Below are 22,172 nucleotides of genomic sequence, written 5' to 3'. Positions count from 1 at the left end.
AATAAAATTAAAATTAAAATACCGATATCTCTCCAAATCAATCCTTTTTAAAAATAAACCTTTTTGTTATTAGTTAAGGATAAATTTATGGGAAAATTGTGTAAAATAGCAAATTAATAACCTAAAATAAATGTAGTAGCTAAGGTTTGATTTAATTGTGTTCCATAGCAAACGTTTGCAAAAAATTGTCAAGCGCCTCTCTCCCAAATATCTTGCTCGCCACTCTCCTTCAATCTCTCGCTCGCTTCCTCACTTTTTATGCAAACAAAAGTGTATAAAAATTGTTTCTAATTGTATAAAGTAGAGAAAATTGTATAAATACATATATTTTTGTTCTCCTCTTCCAGATCTCGCTTGCCACTCTCCCAAATCTCGCTCGCCACCCTCGCCTTTCTCACTTATACAAACAGAAACGAAATATATAAAATGTGTTTCTGTTTGTATAAAGCGTGAGAAAATTGTATATACACATGCAAGTACATATATTTTCATCTTATAAACTTATAATTATACACTAAAAATACTCCGCTGCCCAGTTTCTTTTGCCTTTCTCTCTTTCTCCTTTTATACAATTTTCAAATTGTATCTAATTTCTCTCTTTCTCGTTTTATACAATTCGATTCAATTGTATATTCCATGTCAAGTCTCTTTTGTCTTTTTCTCTTTCTCATTTTATACAAATTCAAATAGTATATAATCGTTCTATACACTTATAATAATATAATTCGTTTTATACACTTCATTTTTATACAGTTTTCTGCCCAAGTGTCAATCTCTTTCTTGTTTTATACATTTTATTTTATATAATTTGCTTCAACTTTATATGTATTGAGAATTATACAGTTTTTATCTATGTTATGGAACACAATTATGCAAACTTTGCTACAGCATGCAAATATGAATTTTTTATATTAGCTATATGTGAAAGTTGCTCTAAATTTAACGATACAACAATTTTTTAAAATTAATAATCAAAATAAAAATTGGTCCAAGAGATGCTCATGTTAACCTAATTTAAGTATAAACGACGCCATTTTGGCATTTTCTTTGAACTCTGTCAACATACTAGATGTTTCTCTTCATTGCCGATATATATATGCTGTGTCTCGTTTTCCCCCATTTGTGTCTCTTTTCTATTTTCAAGTGATTCAACTGAAACAAGTATTAGGGTTTGTAGGTATAGCGGGAAGAGGGAAGATACAAGATGAGTGTATGGAACTACGTGGTTACGGCTCACAAACCAACAAATGTTACACATTCCTGTGTTGGCAATTTCACCGGTCCTCAAGAGCTCAATCTTATCATTGCGTATGCCCTTCTTTTCTTCCCTTCGTTTCTCATGAACTTTAATTTGCACTCCCGATTGTTTCTTTCTTGCTTTACTTGTTTCTGGATTTTGGCTTTGTTGTTACTATTTGGGGTTTCCTGATTTTTCTATAACTGCTTCAGTCCATAGGAGCAGTAAATTTGCATTCAGTTTTTAAAATTCATAGTTATAGTCGGCATTGATAATTATTCCTGCTGAGTATTTTTTTGATTATTTTATTATTTATATATTGATTTTTCCGTGTGGAAATTGGTTACTAAATGTCTTCATTTTTTCTCAATTTGATTTTTATTAGGAAATGTACTCGAATCGAGATTCATTTACTTACTCCCCAAGGTTTACAGGTGAACAAGTTCTCCTTCTTTTAAGTTTTTGAAGCAATTACTCATATTTTGGGCATAATTTATTCAATTCTGACATTTGTTTTTAAATAGAAGCTTAGCAAGCTTGTAATGGAAGGTTAGTTCTGTTCTCTTTTGGTTTGGGGAAAGAGAAAAATGAACGGGATAAAAAATTCTTGTTAAAAGATGATACCGATAGTTTGATAGAATATCAGTTCGATCATTTAATCCTTCTGTGGTAACTGTGGTGTCCAAGCTAGCTTGTGCGCACTCGACTAGCACATAATACTTGTTGTCTCTGGCAGTACAAGTACCGGAGAACTCTATCTACCGGGGTTTGGATTGATGGAAAAAAACCATCTAGTGTTTTTGTCTCTTGGAATGTGAACATAAGGTCTCATGGTTTTCAAACCACTTCATTGACTACTAGATCACACCTTTAGATTCTTTTGGACCATTTTAATTTAAAAAGGTAAATTGATTAGCCTAATTGAAAAAGAGTACATTTGTTCAAGTTGCATTATTGAATATCTTCCCATTTGATATCTATTCTAGTCACAATGAACATAGTCAGTACATGTACTTTTTCAGTTGAGAATAATTCTAGAAATTGCATGCTAAGGGTCTATTTTTCATAAATTATAGGACATCACCACCACTATCCTCTGAGATAGTGAGGAGGTTTTTGATACCTTTGGCTCGAGAACGATAGTCCAAAGCAGTCTAAAAAAAAAAGAAATAATGGAAGTACAAAAAATAATAGATACTAATATAACAATACTTGGGTTTGATGCACTTAAACTGATGGTCTTCTTGAAACAACTTCTACCTCCATGTGGTAGTGGTGAGGTCTGCGTATAATATACCCTCAGTGGGATTTCATTGGGTATGTTGTTGCAATAGAACAATACTACAACAAAATAATACGATAGTCAAAGTACAAGAAAAAACAAATAGCAACATAAATCGAAGACATAAAACTACAAGAGTAATATTGTGACTCTTAATTTGGAAGAACAACACGACAATGCACTCCTACCTACTAACCTTCTACCTTGATTTGTGTCCATATGCTTTTTCGATTTACCTTTTACGTCTCTTGAAATCATCCATAACTAACCTGTCATACCTCACCTTTGTACTGAGGCATTCATGCATCTTCTCATCATATGACATTCCTGAACCAATCTCAACCTCGCTTTCCACATCTTGTCCTCCACCAAAGCCATTCCTACCTTGTCTTGGATATCCTAGTATGCTCACACATCTATACAACATCCTCATCTCCACCATTTCCATCTTCTGAATGTGAGATATCTTGATGGGTCGATACTTCGTTGTTAATAACCTAGTTCATCTAACCACCACTCGGTAGAACTTGACTTGTTAGTTTTGGTGGCACCTTCTAGCACAAGGGTCATTTACAAGGTGGGGACATCTTTTATGACTTACCTAGGTTGCTTCCACGAGTGCCAGTTAAAGATTGCTCAATATGAGATTGAAAAAGTAGAGGAAAGGTTATGATTACAATAAAGATATTTGTCCAAAGGAAGTGAGGTGGCATTGATCAAGAGCATGTTTAGTATTTTGACATATTATGTGTCAATGGATGCACTTGTTATGGGCTCCAAAATTGGTTTTTAGATGAAACATTTTGGGTGATATGAAGGATGAGACAATAGACTCACCTAGTGAATTTTTTCAATAAAGTATGAAGGCCTCATTGTGAAGGAATCCAAGGTCTCCAACAAAACTCACTTACTAAAATGGCTTAGGGATCCAACAATGAGAATGAGTTGCAGGCGGGTCTTCAACAACACTTATTAAAATGGCTTAGTGGATCCAATAATGAGTTGCAGACTAATTAAGGAGTAGTAATTGTATAATTAGATATCCAAGAGGGGTTGATGGTGTTCGAGGACTGACACCACCATGTTGCCTTGTTGGTGCGGAGTAGGGAGAAACTTTATTAAAGAATTTCGTGCAACATCATTTTTTAAGTGAGAGGGAAACATATTCTCAGGAAAAGTTAGATGGAAACAGGCTCAATATATGAAAGTGTAGGTGTTGTAGAGAAGATCCTCATTGACGCCTATGTCATATGAAGTTAGAAAGCTATGACAGTTGCTCAAGTACATAAGGTAGAACACCATGACATTGTTTAAGATTGAGATTCAGGCAAAACTTGTTTAAAAACTTGCACAATTTTTCTGTGAGGAAAACATTATATCCTTGCACCAAGGTTCTTAGAATTAGGAGAGGGGAAGTTTACTTTAAATGATGGAGCCAATCTACCAAAAAGGCACAAACTACCAAGAGAAGAGGATACATTAAAGCTCTGAGGAAGGTTTGTTTTGTTTTTCACTTGGCTAGCCGCGAAGAGACTCATTCTTATGGTTAAACAATTGGTTAATATGTACAGATGTTTGGAAGGGAAGATTGATCGCTTCTTGCAACTCAATTATGGTGGAAAATATTAGATCTTTTTGGAATAAGTGAGTAAATCTAGAACATTTATTAATAAAATGATATTCTCATTTTTGTTTGTGATTGCGAAATTTATCCTCTATATTCAAAATTTGTCACAAATAAATTTCTAGCATACATTTCTATTAAGAAACCGAAAGAACTATAGTGAAAAATGTGATATTCACTTGGTTTGACATAGTTAGACTTCTCATAAATGATTTCAAGTCCTACAACTCGAGATATATATCAGTTTTCTAAAATCAACCTTCCCGTGGTTGTTACCAATTCAAGATCTTGATCCTGGTCAATTGGTTTTTGTGAATTGAAAGAATCATACAAATTTGGGTCAAATGTCTAACCATTGTTTCCAATTCAAGATCTTGATTTTGGTTGGATTTTGTTAAGTGTACATTGGGGGTAAAGAGATGGAAGAGATTGGAGGAGTTCAAGATGATATATAGAGGAATTTTCCAGTGTTACAGTAGGCAAGAACAGAGAACCTGCTAAGCAAACCCTATTTGTGCATGCTTTTTAATGATCAATCACAAATCATTGGTCCTGGCAACAAAAAACCATTGAACATTGGCATGGTTATGGAAGTGCAAAAAGAAGAGGAGCAAAGGAGCATGCATTAGATCCGGAAGTCGAGCACCAACAAAATTTGATGGCTTAATTTTCTCATAGGGTCCAAATGAGCATCCTCTCATGCATGGGGATCTACATAATATTGATTGATTCTTGACTCCATATCTCACCAAGGTAGCAATCTATGTAATTTTCAAACGTCAATGAAGTGGTGCAAGGATAAGGTGAAATGTTTTCTGTAAAAGGAGCCACCTAGGGATGGTTTGAGCCTCTATTTAGTTAGAAACCATGTAGTACCGTAGTACCTCTATATGATGGATCTTGGCAAGAATGTGTGGGCAAAAGACATCATGTGTCTATAATAGAGTTAAATCTGTTATCTGTATGAACATTGCTTTTGATATTTTTTGTTGAAGTATTTCTTTGATCTCCATGCTTAATTAGGGGTACGTGGATTTGAGTTGTCAAAAGAAAAATTCATGTACTGGCCCAAATTCGCATGTATACTCAATTAACAGCTGAATATGGAGATGGTTAAGCTTCATAAAGTTCAGGGCAATAACTTCAGATCATGGCTTAACGTTTGGTAGTCACTTTAGGAGGATTTTTTGGGGAATGTTACAGAGTTACAACTAAGAAGTGGGATGTAGTATAATCATATGCTAAAATTACTTTTGTCCTGAAGAAGTTCTATAAGAAGTTAGAGAAATACAATTCTGAGCCTGGTGAATAGTGTCGACAATCATGGGTGTCACAGATCCTATTCCATTTGTGGAACATTTAATCATTTAATGCAGAATCTCATCTTTCATTGAATCACTAGATTTGAGTTCTTCGGCTTGAAACGTGTTCATCTACTGAAATCAGTCAGGTCATGTTATCATTGTTTCGCATCAAGATTTTGATGTTGGTCAGTTGATTCCTTGTTAACTCAAAGAATTATATCAGTTAGTGCAACTATATGGTATCATGTTCTAGATTTTATATTAGTTTTAACTCTGTCCTAGTGGAAAACTTAGTATTTAGGTAATATGTTTGTTTACTAATATTCCTTATTTCCAATAGCCTTAAGTCCGCAGCCTTTTATATTATAAGTCTTTTATTCTGCTCTTTTCTCTTTTCATGCGCTTTTAAATCACCCGTATTTTTGTTGTATTTGTTTTTTCCTGTTAAATGTAAGAATTAGTGATTCTCATTTTTCACTGTTCTAATCTTGATTAAGATAGCAAGTGTTTTTCGTTTTTTAGAATATTACAAAATATGAGTGCAGTTTAGTGCATTTGTCTGCAGCCTATGTTAGATGTGCCAATATATGGGAGGATCGCGACACTTGAGCTTTTTCGTCCTCACGTAAGTTGACATCTTTACGTTCTGTAGTTCATTTTTATCCTGCAAAATATACTGGACACAAGAAAAAATTTTCTTTTGTCCATGTCAGTTTTTCATGTTCCCTGGTATCCTGGCAGGGTGAAACACAAGATCTTCTCTTCATCGCAACAGAGCGATATAAATTCTGTGTCCTTCAATGGGATACTGAGGCATCTGAAGTTATCACAAGGTAAGTCTGCAAAACTACAATACCTAATTTTTATTTAGAAGTTTTTTTTTTCATAAAAATAAAATTGACAATCCATTGAATAGATATTCAGTTTCAGATTTAAAACATATGTATATAGAACTATATCCTCCTACTTATCAAAGAAGAAAGAAAAGAATAGTCCCAACTTGCTTGGGATTGAGCTTAGTTGTACTGTAATGCATGATCCATGGTGCAGTGATTCATCTTTATAGCTTTTTCATAGAAGCCTTAATAGTTTTTTTTCTCTCTGCAAAAACTTCCTCAAAAGTTTTCCATGAAAATGTCATTGTTTATTCACAATATATCTTCTTGCAAATCAATGCCAGAAGTGGTCTAGCCTTATGTGTCTTATGTTTTTGCTAGTTGCTGAAGGTTTTTTAAGTTTTATTTTCATTACTCCTAGCAGAATGTATGCCTATTATTTGCTGACCTCCATATCTATTGGAGTCAGCGTATATGTTTGTTTCTCAAACTCAATACTCCCCTCTTTTGGTGTTCTCATATGTAGAGCAATGGGAGATGTGTCAGACCGAATAGGCCGTCCCACAGATAATGGTCAGGTACTATTTTTTTGAGATTCCCGTGAATATTATTGTTATTTTGGAGGAATAAAATGTTATTATTTTTTTTTGTTTATTTCCCATTCGGTCTATGAGATTCTGTATTGTATTCAATATCCTGTTTTACATTTGCTGCTTGCCCTTTTTCTCTCTTTTGGTAGATTGGTATAATTGATCCAGATTGCAGATTGATCGGGCTACATCTTTATGATGGACTATTTAAGGTACAATCGTACAAGACTCAAAAAATTGGCCACTTGGTCTTTGTTTCATCTGTTTACTGTATTAGCTTTTGTGGTGGTTTCTTTATGTTTGCAAGAGATTCTCATGGAGTTCATTTCAATAGGTTATTCCATTTGATAACAAAGGCCAACTGAAGGAAGCTTTTAACATCAGGTATCCTTAGATCTTTCAAGATCGTGAATATAACTTATCTGCAATTTCCTCCTAAAATTTAGTAATGTCTTCTCTTTGTTGCTAAATATTTTCTAGCCCGTGCGCCAATTTGCTTTTCTTGTCTTACACCATTTCTGTATCACCTGCCTGATTGGTAAATGATCCTTTCTATCATTAAATTATAATGGATAAGGCCTGTGTGATTGGTACGAGTATGCATGGATGTGCATTTTCTTGGAGCAAACAAAGAAAAAAGAACAATAGTGAAATTAGTTTTGAAACATGAGATCAATGCTTAATATGTGACAATAATCGAAGTAGGGGCTGCACTCCAAATAGCCAATTAGTGTAAACCATAGGAGACGAGGGTATATTTCCAGAAGAGAAAAAACAGGCGATTTTTGTGCACCCAAGGGTGTGGGCCTGGTGGTTAATGAAGCTATTCAAATCCTAGTAGTGGAGAAAAAACATCGGGTGCTTTCTTCCCATCTTCCTAAGCTTTGATGGTCAGAGTTACTCAGTACCTGGGCTGGTGGGAGGCAGCAGACTAGCTGGTATAAGGTGGATTAGTCGAGGTGCACACAGATTTACCCATACACCACCGTCATATAGAAAGATAATTTCTTCTATTTTTCCTCAGATTTTGTTCGGCAAAGTTATCGTGTTGTAGCCTGTTAGCTTCCTTGGTGGGAAGTAGAAGGTATAGGGGAGTAGTTAAGGTGAGCGTGAGTTTGTCTGAAAATTATGGGTCTCAAAGAAAATTCCAGGTCATGACCTCTGCAAGTAGACTTGTAAGACCAATGGTTCATTGCCCTTTACCAGATTAATTTATAGTGATCTTCATACTCCTTCTTGTATATTCTGTTATTCCAAATTTATTTGTTTTTGTTCTGTAATCTTATTAACTTGATGTAGATGAAAACTTCAAAGGATTTCTGGACTGCTGTTTTCATTTTCTGGATATTTATTGCTGCACTTTGTTTTCTCTTTCCTTAGTTCTCCTAAGTAAGTAAAATTCTTTCTGGACTATCATTTCGTGTGGTTTGGTCTTGGGCAGGCCTATAAATGTGACCTCATTTTGTGTTTCAATTTACCTACATGTCTTGTGATTGATTATCTGAATTATGTTCCTAAGAAGTGTATCCTACACTTTATGTAGGAAGTTTGCTGATTAGGTCTGAATCTGTTTCAGCAGGGAATCTCACTTTGTTATTTATGGTAGCCATTCTTCATTGACCGATAGTTCATTATTTCTTTTTTTTCAGGCTCGAGGAGCTTCAAGTTTTAGATATTAAATTCTTGTATGGTTGCCCAAAGCCTACAATTGTTGTTCTATATCAGGTCTGTGATCCTCAAAATAATGTTGACATGATGCGTAATTTACCATTTCTGTTCTTTGTAATTATGGTTGAAAATTGTTCATTTCAGCATGGGGAGTGTTATTTGGCGCCTTAGAGTCTTGGATTTGTTGTTAGCACTTCGTTATAGAATGAAGTTGTGCACTTCCTTTCTTTTAATAGAAATATGGAAGAGGGGGGGGGGGGGGGGTTCTGAACCCACCAAAGGGCTTCATTTGCACAATTGCCATGGCTCTTTTTTCAGTTTAAGTTACTTCATTCTGATGCTTGTTCTGGACCTTTTATGTTTGATTGGCAGGATAACAAGGATGCCCGGCATGTCAAAACATATGAGGTGTCCTTGAAAGACAAAGATTTTATTGAAGGGCCATGGGCTCAAAATAATCTTGATAATGGAGCTTCTTTGCTAATACCAGTACCTCCACCACTGTGTGGTGTATTGATTATTGGAGAAGAAACCATCGTTTATTGCAGCGCTTCAGCTTTTAAGGCTATCCCAATTAGACCTGTAAGCACATGTACAACTTACTAATTTTCCAGTCTTCTTGTACAACCACCTCCACCAGCTTATTTAACCTGAATAAGCCTTTCAAAACTTTAAACTAGATGTTGTCAAAGATGCTGTTAATTAAATACATGAATGATATATTGTCTTACAAATGCTTTATTGTTCTTTCAAGTCTATCACAAGAGCATATGGGCGGGTTGATGCTGATGGTTCTCGATATTTGCTTGGGGATCATAATGGGCTTCTTCACCTACTTGTAATCACTCATGAGAAGGAGAAGTGCGTCAGCATTTTCTAGACTGTCATTTCTACTTTAGCTGAGTTGCTGGGAATGAAATCTTCTCTTGTACCCCTGCCTGGTTGCTGGAATAAAAATGTTTAATTTGGATTGTTAACCTGTTTTCCAGAGTTACCGGACTCAAAATTGAGCTACTGGGGGAAACTTCTATTGCATCAACCATATCATACCTAGACAATGCTTTTGTCTTCATTGGCTCAAGCTACGGAGATTCACAGGTACTTTTAACTGTTGAGTGCATCTTGGTGCAATAAGTTGGTTTTTAGAGCTGCCTTATTGTATTTTCCATACAGTAGCCTTTCATTCATTTGGAACATTGAGGTTTTAAATTTCAGTTGCCTATTTCTGGTGGTGCTTCATATTTCACAGTTCCACTAATATTTTTGAATTCACGTTTAGCTTGTAAAGCTCAATCTCCAGCCTGACACCAAAGGTTCTTATGTGGAAGTTCTAGAGAGATATGTCAATTTAGGACCTATTGTGGACTTCTGTGTTGTTGATCTGGAAAGGCAAGGTCAAGGTCAGGTTGTAACTTGCTCTGGAGCCTATAAGGATGGATCACTTCGTATTGTTCGAAATGGAATTGGCATAAATGAACAGGTTTGTCATCTAATTTATTTTTGAGGGAATTCTTACTATGTATTCATATTGCTAGAATAACTTTATCTGTATGTAATGCTCTTTTATAGGCGTCTGTGGAACTACAAGGGATCAAAGGAATGTGGTCTCTTAGATCTGCTACTGATGATCCATATGACACATTCTTGGTTGTTAGCTTCATTAGTGAGACACGCGTTTTGGCTATGAACCTTGAGGATGAGCTGGAAGAAACTGAGATAGAAGGCTTCAATTCTCAAGTCCAGACCTTGTTTTGTCATGATGCTGTATACAACCAGCTTGTTCAGGTATGCCCTGCATTGAGTAGACATTTTTCCTGAGTGTAAGATTTTCTTTTAATTTGACTTATCAGCTAGATGTAAGTTTGCAAGTGTTCAGTGTATGTAAATAGAACTAGATTTTTTGATTCTATAAATGTCCCTGTCTCTCTCACTGGGTGGATGAGGACAATATGGAATAATCAGCTATTTGCTACTGAGAAGGATTGGCAAGCTGTTTTAAGAGCCAAACGGACTTGGTATGACAAAGTTGGAAGGAATAGAATTATATAAAAAAGAAGATAGGGTCTTTCACACTGACAATGGGCAGCATGACTTATCCTTGATCCCACCACTGGTTGTACAGATAGGGTCTTTCACACTGACTATGGGCAGCATGACTTATCCTTGATCCCGCTACTGGTTGCACTTTTTAGGTTTCTATGGATTTCATAACAATCCTACGGATAGGGTTCTTATCTACCTCCAGGTAATGAATATGAAACACATTTATGATTTGATCGTAAGTGTGATTCAGTATTGATCTATTAGGGGGATTATGTACTTTAGGGTCTATGGAATTGGCTCTTTCACAGCGACAGCAAGCAAAATGATTTTTACTACCAGTGGTTGCATTTTTAGGAGGTCTTTATTGTTTTCATAACAATCCTACATATGAAATTCTTATCTACTTCCAGGTAATGAATATGAGACATATTTATGATTAGATCAAAATCGTGATGATAATATATATCTGTTTGGGGAATCATATACTTTAGGGTCTAAATGGAATTGGTATGTTCTAACCTTTTCGTTTAGGATTGTATTGGTGTTACTTTTCAAGTATGAAATGCTCAGAAGTGGATTACAAAATCTATAAATTTTAAGTAGCCATCTGCAGAAAGATGATTTCTTCTCCATAAAACAAAAGGTCTGAGTTATCACATTGTGAAACTGATTCTTTCCTTCTCTAAATTTCGATGGTCTCCACCAGTGCTTGGTACTCTTTCGAGTTAGTTATATGCATCCTGTATAATAGTTTTGAAGATTTGTTTAGTCCTTCCCCTATAACACTATCTCAAAATCACAGGAGTTCGAAATGAAAAAGATTAGGATGGAAGCATCTTCCTTCAATATCTTCTCTTTCTGGTTTGTTATGTGCATCCTGTAAAATAATTTTGAAGATTTGTCAAGTCCTTCCAGTTGCACTATGATATTATCGCATAATCACAGAAGTTAGGAATGAAAAAATATTAGGACTGAAGCATCATACCTCAATATCTTCTCTTTTCAGTTAAAAATAAGTTGCCAGCTTGTGTGGCTAAATTTTGCCAAAGTTCTTATGTGTGTCATCTTTCTTAAATTGTAACGCGTCCTGTTATGCTATTATGTGCTTTGGTTGGATGAGCATAAACATTATCTTTGCTGGAACAAGTATTGGTTTTGTAAAGTTATATTTGAGATGGTCAATCACTGCTGCTTTGTTACTGCTGTCCTTATTCAGCTTCACACAGTTAAAATTGTGAAACCAGAATCTTCCATTACCTTTCTCTCTGCATTACTTTGGTAGACTAGTAACCAATGATGGTACACTGATTGCTTAGGGTATAACATTTTCATTAATATATATATGTATGGGTGAAATCTATTTATGATAATATATGTATTTAAGGACAGTCGCACATAATGCCATGCAGGTTACTTCAAATTCTGTTAGATTGGTCAGTTCTACCTCTAGAGATCTGAAAAACGAGTGGTTTGCCCCAGTCGGCTACTCGGTCAATGTTGCAACTGCTAATGCCACTCAGGTTTACCTCTTGCATTCATTCAGGACTTTATAATAGCTTGAGACGTGCAAAAGACTGTTGATGATAAATTTTGAAAAAATGTTGATTAGCTTTATATATCATGGTTGTGAAGTATTTCTGCCTCCAAAAAGAGATAAAAACTGACTACGATAATGACAGATGCCGTTGGTTGTGACATTGGCAATAGGATACAGATCCCAATGCACAACTACACAATTTTTAAGTTATATAGTTTCCAGATTTTATTCCTTGGCATATAAGTCTCATTTTCTTTGTTGGTACTAAGGGGTCGTTCGATGGAGTGTATAAGAATAATGCTAAATAGAGTGTATTAGTAATGCTTGCATTAATAACACCAATTTTTTCTTATGCATTGTTTGGTTTGGTGTGTTAAAGATAGTATGCATTGCATAAAAATATTTATTTACAAAGAAACCCTTCACAATTATGGTGGAATAGATGAAAAAGAATTGAGGGGGAATGAGATCTTTAAACATGCTAATGCATGTATTAAAACCCCTTGCATTATTAATACCTAGAAATCCATGATATAGGTAATACACACCTCGACACACCAATCCACGATGTTAGTACAACAAAACATTAGTTATACATAGCATGAAAAAGTATACCAAACTAGGTATTACTAAATGTCACGACTGGGCATTACCCCCTATAAGTAACACAGTGTACTCGACCTCTCGGAGGTCGACATCTTTCATCGCATAGACATAAAATAGTGCGAAATTTGAAACTTTTTCACAATATAACACTAGGCTAAAAGTCATCTCATTTAAAACCTTTTTGAAATACAATGGAATTACCAAGTCTCGATGTAGCCATCTTACAACACAACTACAACACAAAAGGGACACGACCCTTATAATACAAAAGCAACTACTATCTAGTACATGAACTTAAAGAAAACTCTTAACATAAGGGTCCTTGAATTATTAAGCACACATCCGAACTTGGGAATAGTAATCCAAGCTCTTCATTCTAGGAAAGGTCTACTAGCCACAACCACCTACACTTGGTATAAAAAGATGAAGAAGAATGGTGTTAGTACAAGAATGCACTAAGTATGGTAACCATGCAAAAACATGCTTTAAAGAGGACATTTAGTTGGAAACCGTGCATCATGCCATTTTAGAGAAACTTCATGAACCTTTGATACAAGCACAATATAGTTCACATACATCATAATAGACATGGATACCATTCATGACAAGACATAAAGTCATTTATCACATTTAAGACATTCAATATCTGCAATACGTTATCTTCCTTATTATCTTAACTCCTTGCCTCAAGCAACCCTTAAGTAGTACTTAGTGAAATGTATGAATAGTGTCCCCTTTCCACCATTCACACCAAAGTATCACCAAAGGTGAACATTCATACAACCCTCATCAATTCTCATATTATAGACTAGAAGTTAGCTCACTTACCAATTCGCCAAGCCATGATCAACATAGATCAATCCATCATAATTCATAATCAATGGATATAGATAGTAATCAAATCTAACAATACGATCCAATCCAAGTACAATTCATTAACATAAAATCATATTCACAAAGAACCACATTATATGCCAATTTGGAGAATTAGGAGGATCAAGAATTTCCTTAGGAAATCATCATAAGAACACTAATTTATTATTTATTCATCATTGGAATGACTTAGAAAATCGTTTGACAAGGAACCCATTCTTAGATTGAAAATTGGGAAATTTGATCATTGAAACTCTTTTGAAAGAACTCCTTGAATGAAAGTTTATTCAAGAATCAAGAGTTACCGGACCCATGAAAATTGAAGAAGAAATCTATTGAAAATCCATCTCCTAGCTTGATCTTGAGCTTGGCCTCCAATGGAGTTCTAAAGAGAATCTTTTTGGGGGGGAAGGGTTTAATTTTTTTGAAGAATGAATCCTAATTCTAGGTTTAGGGGTTTTAACCAACTTAAAATGCCCAGGAATAGATAAAATAACCATCCCCCAAATAACCAAAACACCCCAACACTTAATTGGACTTTTAGAAACTTCCAACTCGACTTTTAATGACGCAGCCACATCTGGGACATGGCTGCGCGTCGCGGAGGCACCTCAATAATTTGTTACACGAATTATTTTTTTGGACGGTAAGCCTCGTGACAAACGCGAGATGCGGAGGCATGTTGAGTGCCAAGCCAACGACGTGGACTGGTCTCCTCATCTTGGTCCTGGTCGTGCTGCCTTGGCAGCTTCTTGGCCCATGTTTGGGTCCTCCTCAACGATCCTTTGGGCTGTCCTTGGGGAGTCATACCCGAACGTTTTGACCCTAAACATGATCATTAAGACATTAGGGTCACTTCCACTGATTATAGACTCCAAACGACACACCGAAACAAGGAAAACATACTAGAACACACTAGCACACAAAAGACTAGTTTCTGGACGTCTTGATTGTCCCTTGACGTTTGACTTCCAAACTCTTTACAACTGACTTCAAAGCCCGTATTTCATTATTTTAACAAATTAATAACTCATAAAACTCGTGAGGCTCTAGCTCATCCTATTTCATTTTGAGGGTCGTTAAACTAAAACAAAAAGTAAATGCATGCATTATTTTTGCTAATCCACTTTACCAAACAACCCTTAAGTTTTTTTTTAATCTGAGATAGCAACAGTCTTGCATATGTTGAAACAATATCTTCTAAGTAAATCTGTTTACCAGTAATTTTGGGAGCGTGAAGCGAGAAAAAGCGTCAAGGCCCTTGTTTGCTTAAAACCTGGAGCAAATCGCTCACTTCACTGAGAGTGAAGCACAATTTAAAAGAAAAGAGACCAAACGAAATAGAGACAATATCTACCTTCAAACGTTAAAATTAAAAACTAAAAAGTAGATATCATGAAATCTTCCATAGACCAAAGGACAAACCAAACCAAAGCTATTAATGGTTTCTAATTCTCTTTCGTCGACAAGATTTTGACTATCTTGTGTTCCTCCACTATCATTATATTGTTCAACATCTTCTTCAGCTCCATCATTATCTTCTTCCACTTCATCAACTAGCGACTTGAAGCTACTTTTCGTCCTCCTATGTAACGCTTGCAGTATCCCCCCTTAAACCATAATAGTTCTTCTCAACTCCACTTGTGTCTGCAGCACCAGCCCAAGTGAAATCAGAATCTTTCTCAAAAATTGCTTCATCATCATGATTCTCAGGCATTCCAGTTACCCATTCATAAGCATCATCTATATTGTCCAAAAGAATTGGATCAATTACATTGTCTTAATGACGTCTTAATGTTCTATTTTATTTTATGAACTCAAGTTCATTGAGGCGCTTTAGGGTTAATGTATTCCTCTTCTTGGTATGAATCTGTAAATCAGTTGTGGCAAGTAATAATTAGTAGAAGTAATAATTAGTAGAAGTGTTGTCAAAAGCAAAAATCTAAAAGAAGCTCTAAGATTTATTGGGGCCTTAAAGCTCTCAAATGAAGCACGGACTTTAATTGAAAAAAGGGCTCAAAGGGAGAAAAAATATAAATATATATGTTTAGTCCATGATGAATGAATATAAGGATGACAGAAAATGAACAACATTTACGATAAAGTGAAAAGTATCTTGGCAAGGAAAAGTATGTCTTAGAACCTTGATGACGACATTGAACCACAAATTAAGCGAGGTGAAGTGTTCAACATGCTTTGAGCCTCGCTTCAAGGCTTAAGCGCATCTTTAGAAACGTTGATTGGTAGAAGTTAAGACATAGATGACTTCAGTTTCTTGAACAAGAAAGAGTTGTGATTTGCTTAACTATGTAAAACATAATGTGAAAGAGATAGGTTGTTTTAGATCTCTCAGCAATATAGTTTATGAAACCTTGGGTAAATAGTACTACTATATAAAAGTTATGGAGAATTTTTTTTTGGATGACTAGGGAAAATCTACTACTGCTACCCTTTGAGTGCGCATAGGCTGTGCAATAGCTTGCAAACCACATAGGAGAGGTAACCCGCACTAGGCAAGCCCGGTGTGACAAGCTTGACCCAGAAGGCAAGCCCTTTGCTTTCGCTGGTAAGGGGTTTCAAACTCAAGACCTCTGGTCTCGAAATATGGAAGTCCCAAGCCCAAATTACTTGGCCACCCGGAAGGGTAAAAGTTATGGAGAATCTGATAAGACTTAAATAGTAAAATCACTTAATTAAATGATTGTAATTTTTTTAGATTACTCAATGTAGAACCAATTGAACCACGGACACCTTAGGATGTTTGTTGGAAACTATAGTTTTTTTCCCCAGGTCATGGTTTACCTTTGTTAGTTACAAGGTTTTGTCACTCCATCTTCTGCCGATTAGCTCATGTGCTGTTATTTTCTATTACAGGTACTATTGGCTACTGGGGGTGGCCATCTGGTATACCTAGAAATTGGTGATGGGGTGTTGAATGAAGTAAAATATGCCAAGTTGGATTATGATATCTCGTGCCTGGACATAAATCCAATTGGTGAAAATCCGAACTACAGTAACATTGCAGCAGTTGGAATGTGGACAGACATAAGTGTCAGGATATATTCACTTCCTGACTTGAATCTCATTACAAAGGAACAGCTAGGAGGGGAGATAATTCCTCGTTCTGTTCTGATGTGTTCCTTCGAAGGGGTATGTTCTCTTATCTTTACAGTGACCTTGTATATGTGCTTCAACTATCTGTTTTCTTTTGGGGAATGACAAACAGGGTATTACGTTTCATTTCTGGGACTGTCCTGTGCAGAAACCTGGAAAACAATGGGTTGAAGGTGGGTTGCCCCGTTGTCTCTGATTGTGGGCTCTTTATGTTATTTTTTTGGTAAGCTAGGCGTATAGGCTTTCTTAGTAGGCTACCGTTAGAATGGAAACTAATTACTAAGTTCTGATAGTTTCAAAATTTATAGATTTATAACTAGATATGTTTGTTAGTTGTGCTCTAGAATCACATTAGGTTTTTGTTAAAAAGGATAGCTTGATAGTTCTTCTATTTTAGCTAGCCCCTCAATCTAGACCAACTACTTTTGTTTCATTATTCATAATTCCTGTAGAATCTTTTTACTGTTGCCTAGTCCTCTGTGAAAATTGTCAAAAATGGCTTCTGGCATCATTACTAGAATAGCCCATTAACTCAAATATTGTTCCACCTACTTTTCTCAATCAACCTTCCAGTCAAGGGCAAGAAATCATTTAGATTTCTATCTGTCCTGTGTTACGAGAATTTTGTGATTTTTATTTTCTAGAAAAAGAAGGTAAGCTAAGGGAGGAAAGGAAGAGTTTAAAAGTGGGAAGAAGTTGCACTGGGTTGCATCTTTTCAAAACGCTAACCACTTTCTATTCCTAATGTATTCTTTTTCTTTTTACTTTTTCCCTCTTAGCTGGACACTATTCCACTTACATTTCTGTGTTCGTATGCTAATATAAATTGAAAAAAGACAAGATATTAGAGAATATCTTCCCTCACCTTTGATGCGAAAACATTCTTTCTAAATGACTTCCTGATGTATTTGTTTTATATGGAATCTAGTGGTTGTGGTTGATTGAGGTGAAAGTGTTATCTACGGAGCTAACCGAGAGGTAACAAAATTATAATCTCCTCTCCCACTCACCCGTTCCCTAGAAAAAAAGAAAAGAGACTAAATGATGAGCTCGGGCTTACTGTGTTTTTCCTTTTATAAAGATACTTGGCTGGATATATTATACTTTTAGTTTTTCTTTTAGGCTTAAATAACTGCCGGAAAGTTTCAAGTCAACAGTCTCTCTTTCACTTTTTTTTGCTTTTGGATAAGAGTAATGAGATTTTGTTAATCAAGAGAAATCTACGACTACAAAGTAGGTAGTGGTGTAAAATCCCGCTCAGTGGGATTTTAGGTATGTTGTTGCAAGAGAAAGAAACACCCGTGTACGAGAAGTACACTAAAAAGTAGAAAATCTCACAAAAGATACAGTTTTCTACAAACAATTTCTGATGTTGTATACATAGGAACCACTTGGGTCCACCAAAATGAAATAAGGATAAGAGGCTATTCCTCATATGTACATAATTGTTTCTTAGTTTTACTATGTAATTTTATATTATAGGAAAATACAACTTAGAAAAGCAAAGTAAAAGAACAGGAGTCACCTCATGGTCCTTAAAATAAAGAAATGAAATAAATAAACTGTGTACCTCATGCTTTCTTTTCTCCCATTAGTATTTTATTTCCAATAACAGTATCTGCATTATGAATAAAAGATAGCAAATAGTAGACCTGTGACTGTTTATAAATCTTGCCCTGAAGGTACATCAAGACCTGAAGCGTTTTATGATTGTAATACGGTTATCAAAAATATAAAAATAAATCAAGATCCAAAGGTGTTTGAATCAACAAGGGACGTTCAGTGAACTGAACAGTAGAATTTCTTGAAGCCTAGATTATGTTACTTCCTAAGTTTGGGTACAGTTCATCTTTCATCAAACTGACTAGTGTAGTTAGATGACAAGAGTAAAGAGTAAGTATATGACAGCAGATTTGAATGACTGATACTTGATTAGGGTTTGAATATATCAGACAATAGACATGAAATTTTATGACAGCAGATTTGAATGACTGAATTGATTAGAATTTTGAATTTCAAACAATAGCCATGAACAATTTTGGGCTGCCCGCCTCTAATCTAATATGTTCTTTTGCCTCTGTTTCTTTCCTTTTTTGGGGTTCTAAACTATATCCCTTTCAGATATCTTATCTACTATGTGCTTTGGGAGATGGCCATCTCTTGAATTTTGTATTGAGCATGAGTACTGGTGAGCTGACAGATAGGAAAAAAGTTTCTCTTGGGACACAGCCCATAACACTTCGTACATTCTCATCTAAAGATACTACACATGTCTTTGCTGCCTCCGATAGGCCAACAGTTATTTACAGCAGTAACAAGAAGCTGCTTTATAGCAATGTAAATCTAAAAGAAGTTAGTCATATGTGCCCATTCAATGTTGCAGCTTTTCCAGACAGGTAATTTGTTCCTTCCTTTTCTTCGGTTTTACTGGTAACATTGTGTCCTGTTCACTAATTGTTGAATGTGGCACTCCATTGGTAATTTATATCTGTCTATTAATTAGTTGTTCAATTACATTTTTGAGCACGAATTGCTAGCTCAGGCCTCAGGCACCTATTACTGGTGTCGACATGTTAAAGAATTAAAATGTCTTCCATATTTTGTTGACAAGCTAATGTTAAGAGTTGATTTTTGCCATATCTTCCAAGTCTGTCGGAAGTATCGTTTTTGTTGGTTGTAGTTTCATCATATTTTAATTAATTGTATCCTATATTTTCTATGCCTAAGTAGTTATTTCTCTTTTGTCAACAGCCTTGCAATCGCTAAAGAAGGTGAGTTAACAATTGGCACTATTGATGAAATTCAAAAGCTTCACATTCGTTCAATACCCCTTGGGGAGCATGCACGTCGCATCAGCCATCAAGAGCAGACCCGGACATTTGCTCTATGCAGTGTGAAGTATACTCAGTCAAATGCAGATGATCCTGAAATGCATTTTGTCCGCCTGTTGGATGATCAGACATTTGAGTTCATATCAACATATCCCCTTGACCAATTTGAATATGGCTGTTCCATACTAAGCTGCTCCTTTTCTGATGATAGTAATGTGTATTATTGCATTGGAACTGCATATGTGATGCCAGAGGAAAATGAACCTACTAAGGTAAGTTTATTTGATAGAAGATTCTCTAATCATAAGGTTTGCTTAGATCCTGTGATTTGTAATGAACTATTTGATTTCAGTAGTTTTTTGGGCGTCAACCATATTGTTTTCCTATGAGTTCATCTGATGGAACTTTAACATATTCCCATCATTGTCCTCACTTTGTCCCCCTACACAGAGGTCTGGTAACTTGCGTCTTTGGTGATCTTTTATTTGGACTGTTTTGCAGTTTCAACTTGATCTTTGTATTCCTTGCTTAAGTGAGATGTGATAACAAATATGGGATGGATGGAGGGCTGCACTGAAAACTGATGATAATCTTTATGATTAGCTTGGGAGAGAGTGGAGTTTAAATCATTAGTATCTAGTTAGACAAATTAATCCTTTACAGGGAGCAAGTTGTGGTTGGAAGAAATATTTACACCTTGAGGATGTTTCGGTTGATCTAAGTTTGTTTCAAATCAAAACTGATAACTTGTAACTTGGGCATTCAATTTAATGAAGTTAATTGTTTAATTACTGATGTTCGTTTTTATGGTTACTTAAGGTACCTTAATGATGAGTAAAATTGCAGGGCCGAATTTTAGTTTTTATTGTTGAAGATGGAAAGCTCCAGCTAATTGCTGAGAAGGAAACTAAGGGAGCTGTCTACTCTCTAAATGCCTTCAATGGGAAACTGCTTGCTGCAATCAATCAGAAGATTCAATTGTACAAGTGGGCTTCGCGTGAGGATGGTGGCAGCCGAGAATTGCAGACAGAATGTGGACACCATGGTCATATATTAGCTCTTTATGTTCAAACACGTGGGGATTTCATTGTTGTTGGTGATTTGATGAAATCCATTTCTCTGCTGATTTTCAAGGTACCTTTCGGTAGTAAATACAGTGTTCTAATGCTTTAGATTTTAAAGTTACAACGTTACTTTTAATTCCTAGCTTCTTGTCATTAGCCTAATTCATCTTACTTCAGTAAGAAGTCATTGCTGACATTTACGGTATCCTTCTTGTTTAGCATGAAGAGGGTGCTATAGAGGAGCGAGCCAGAGACTATAATGCAAATTGGATGTCAGCTGTTGAGATTCTCGATGATGACATTTATCTTGGTGCTGAGAATAACTTCAACCTTTTCACGGTCAGGAAAAATAGTGAAGGTGCTACAGATGAGGAGCGCAGCCGTCTTGAAGTGGTTGGTGAATACCACCTTGGCGAATTTGTTAATAGGTTTAGACATGGTTCACTTGTCATGCGACTACCAGATTCAGATGTTGGGCAGATACCCACTGTCATATTTGGCACAGTGAATGGTGTTATAGGGGTGATTGCATCACTACCTCATGATCAATATTTATTTTTGGAGAAGCTGCAGACAAACTTACGGAAAGTGATAAAGGGTGTGGGAGGTCTGAGCCATGAGCAGTGGAGGTCGTTTTACAATGAGAAGAAAACAGTAGATGCTAAAAACTTTCTTGATGGAGATTTGATTGAATCATTCCTAGATCTTAGCAGGAATAGGATGGAAGAGATTTCAAAGGCTATGTCAGTTCCAGTTGAGGAACTAATGAAGAGAGTGGAAGAGTTGACAAGGTTGCATTAGTTGAATCTTTAATGGTCTCAACTCTGTAATATTTCACATTTCTTAATTTTTTCTTCTTCTTCTTCTGTGAGGTTGTGATACAAGTTCTTATCCCTACATCTGTACTTATTATCTCATATACTTTTAATAGCTGTTGAATTTTTATTTTAAGTTGAAAAAGAATCATTTGCAAACCCAAATGTCCAATTTTTTGGCTCCCATTTAATTGCATCCTATGGAGTTGATTGCACGAATTGACCTTAAATGGTCCTTTTTTTAGCCCTTGAAAAGGGATGGTCATTGCAATATATTACTTCTCCCGTTTTGTTTTATTTTATGTGAGATAGTTTGACTCGTCATAAAGTTTAAGAAAGAAAGAAATTTTTTTAAAGTTTATGGTTCAAAATGAATGATAAAAAATTTATATGATCGTAAATTTATTGAGGATAAAATATGTGCTTTATAGTTAAATTGTTATTCATTAAAAAATATGTTTTTTTTTACCAATTGAAAAGGAAAATAAATAACATAAGTTGAAAAAGTCACGGAATTGGAGTAATTCTCTGTCATATTACAAAGAAAAGAAGAAAAGTTTGATGTCAAGAATGATTGATAAGACAAACTTTATACTTTATATAGAGGTAGTCAAATCTATACTTTAAACTAAAAAGTGAAGTAGATTCACTGTGTAAACTAAAAGGTGATTTAATATTAGCAAAAGATATTAGAACTGTCAATCTCTATCATACACAATTCAATCTCTTAATTGATGTCATTTTCTTT

The 22,172-nt window shown here is 35.5% G+C and overlaps 1 protein-coding gene and 1 long non-coding RNA gene across 3 annotated transcripts; both read left to right on the top strand.

Annotated features, from left to right (window-relative positions):
• The first annotated feature begins 1,048 nt into the window (after window positions 1-1,048).
• On the top strand, window positions 1,049-21,589 carry DDB1 (DNA damage-binding protein 1). 2 transcript variants are annotated; one of them, XM_010317285.4, is made up of 19 exons: window positions 1,049-1,308; window positions 1,623-1,671; window positions 5,998-6,072; window positions 6,189-6,280; window positions 6,810-6,861; window positions 7,023-7,085; window positions 7,208-7,257; window positions 8,523-8,598; window positions 8,914-9,123; window positions 9,296-9,402; window positions 9,531-9,639; window positions 9,821-10,021; window positions 10,111-10,326; window positions 11,994-12,104; window positions 16,475-16,750; window positions 18,836-19,110; window positions 19,466-19,817; window positions 20,392-20,679; window positions 20,829-21,589. In XM_010317285.4, the coding sequence occupies exons 1-19, from the start codon at window positions 1,205-1,207 to the stop codon at window positions 21,408-21,410; spliced, it is 3,288 nt and encodes a 1,095-aa protein (XP_010315587.1). In that variant the 5' UTR covers window positions 1,049-1,204; the 3' UTR covers window positions 21,411-21,589.
• Window positions 10,646-10,983, top strand: LOC138341690 (uncharacterized). Its single transcript, XR_011214536.1, has 2 exons — window positions 10,646-10,786; window positions 10,867-10,983. It is a non-coding gene; the product is annotated as an uncharacterized lncRNA (long non-coding RNA).
• Window positions 21,590-22,172: the final 583 nt, after the last annotated feature.

Source organism: Solanum lycopersicum, chromosome 2 (assembly GCF_036512215.1).
Source record: "Solanum lycopersicum chromosome 2, SLM_r2.1".
NCBI classification, from domain to species: Eukaryota; Viridiplantae; Streptophyta; class Magnoliopsida; order Solanales; family Solanaceae; genus Solanum; species Solanum lycopersicum.
The sequence above is the reverse complement of the archived record's forward strand: the minus strand, read 5'-3'. Positions and strand labels throughout refer to the sequence as shown.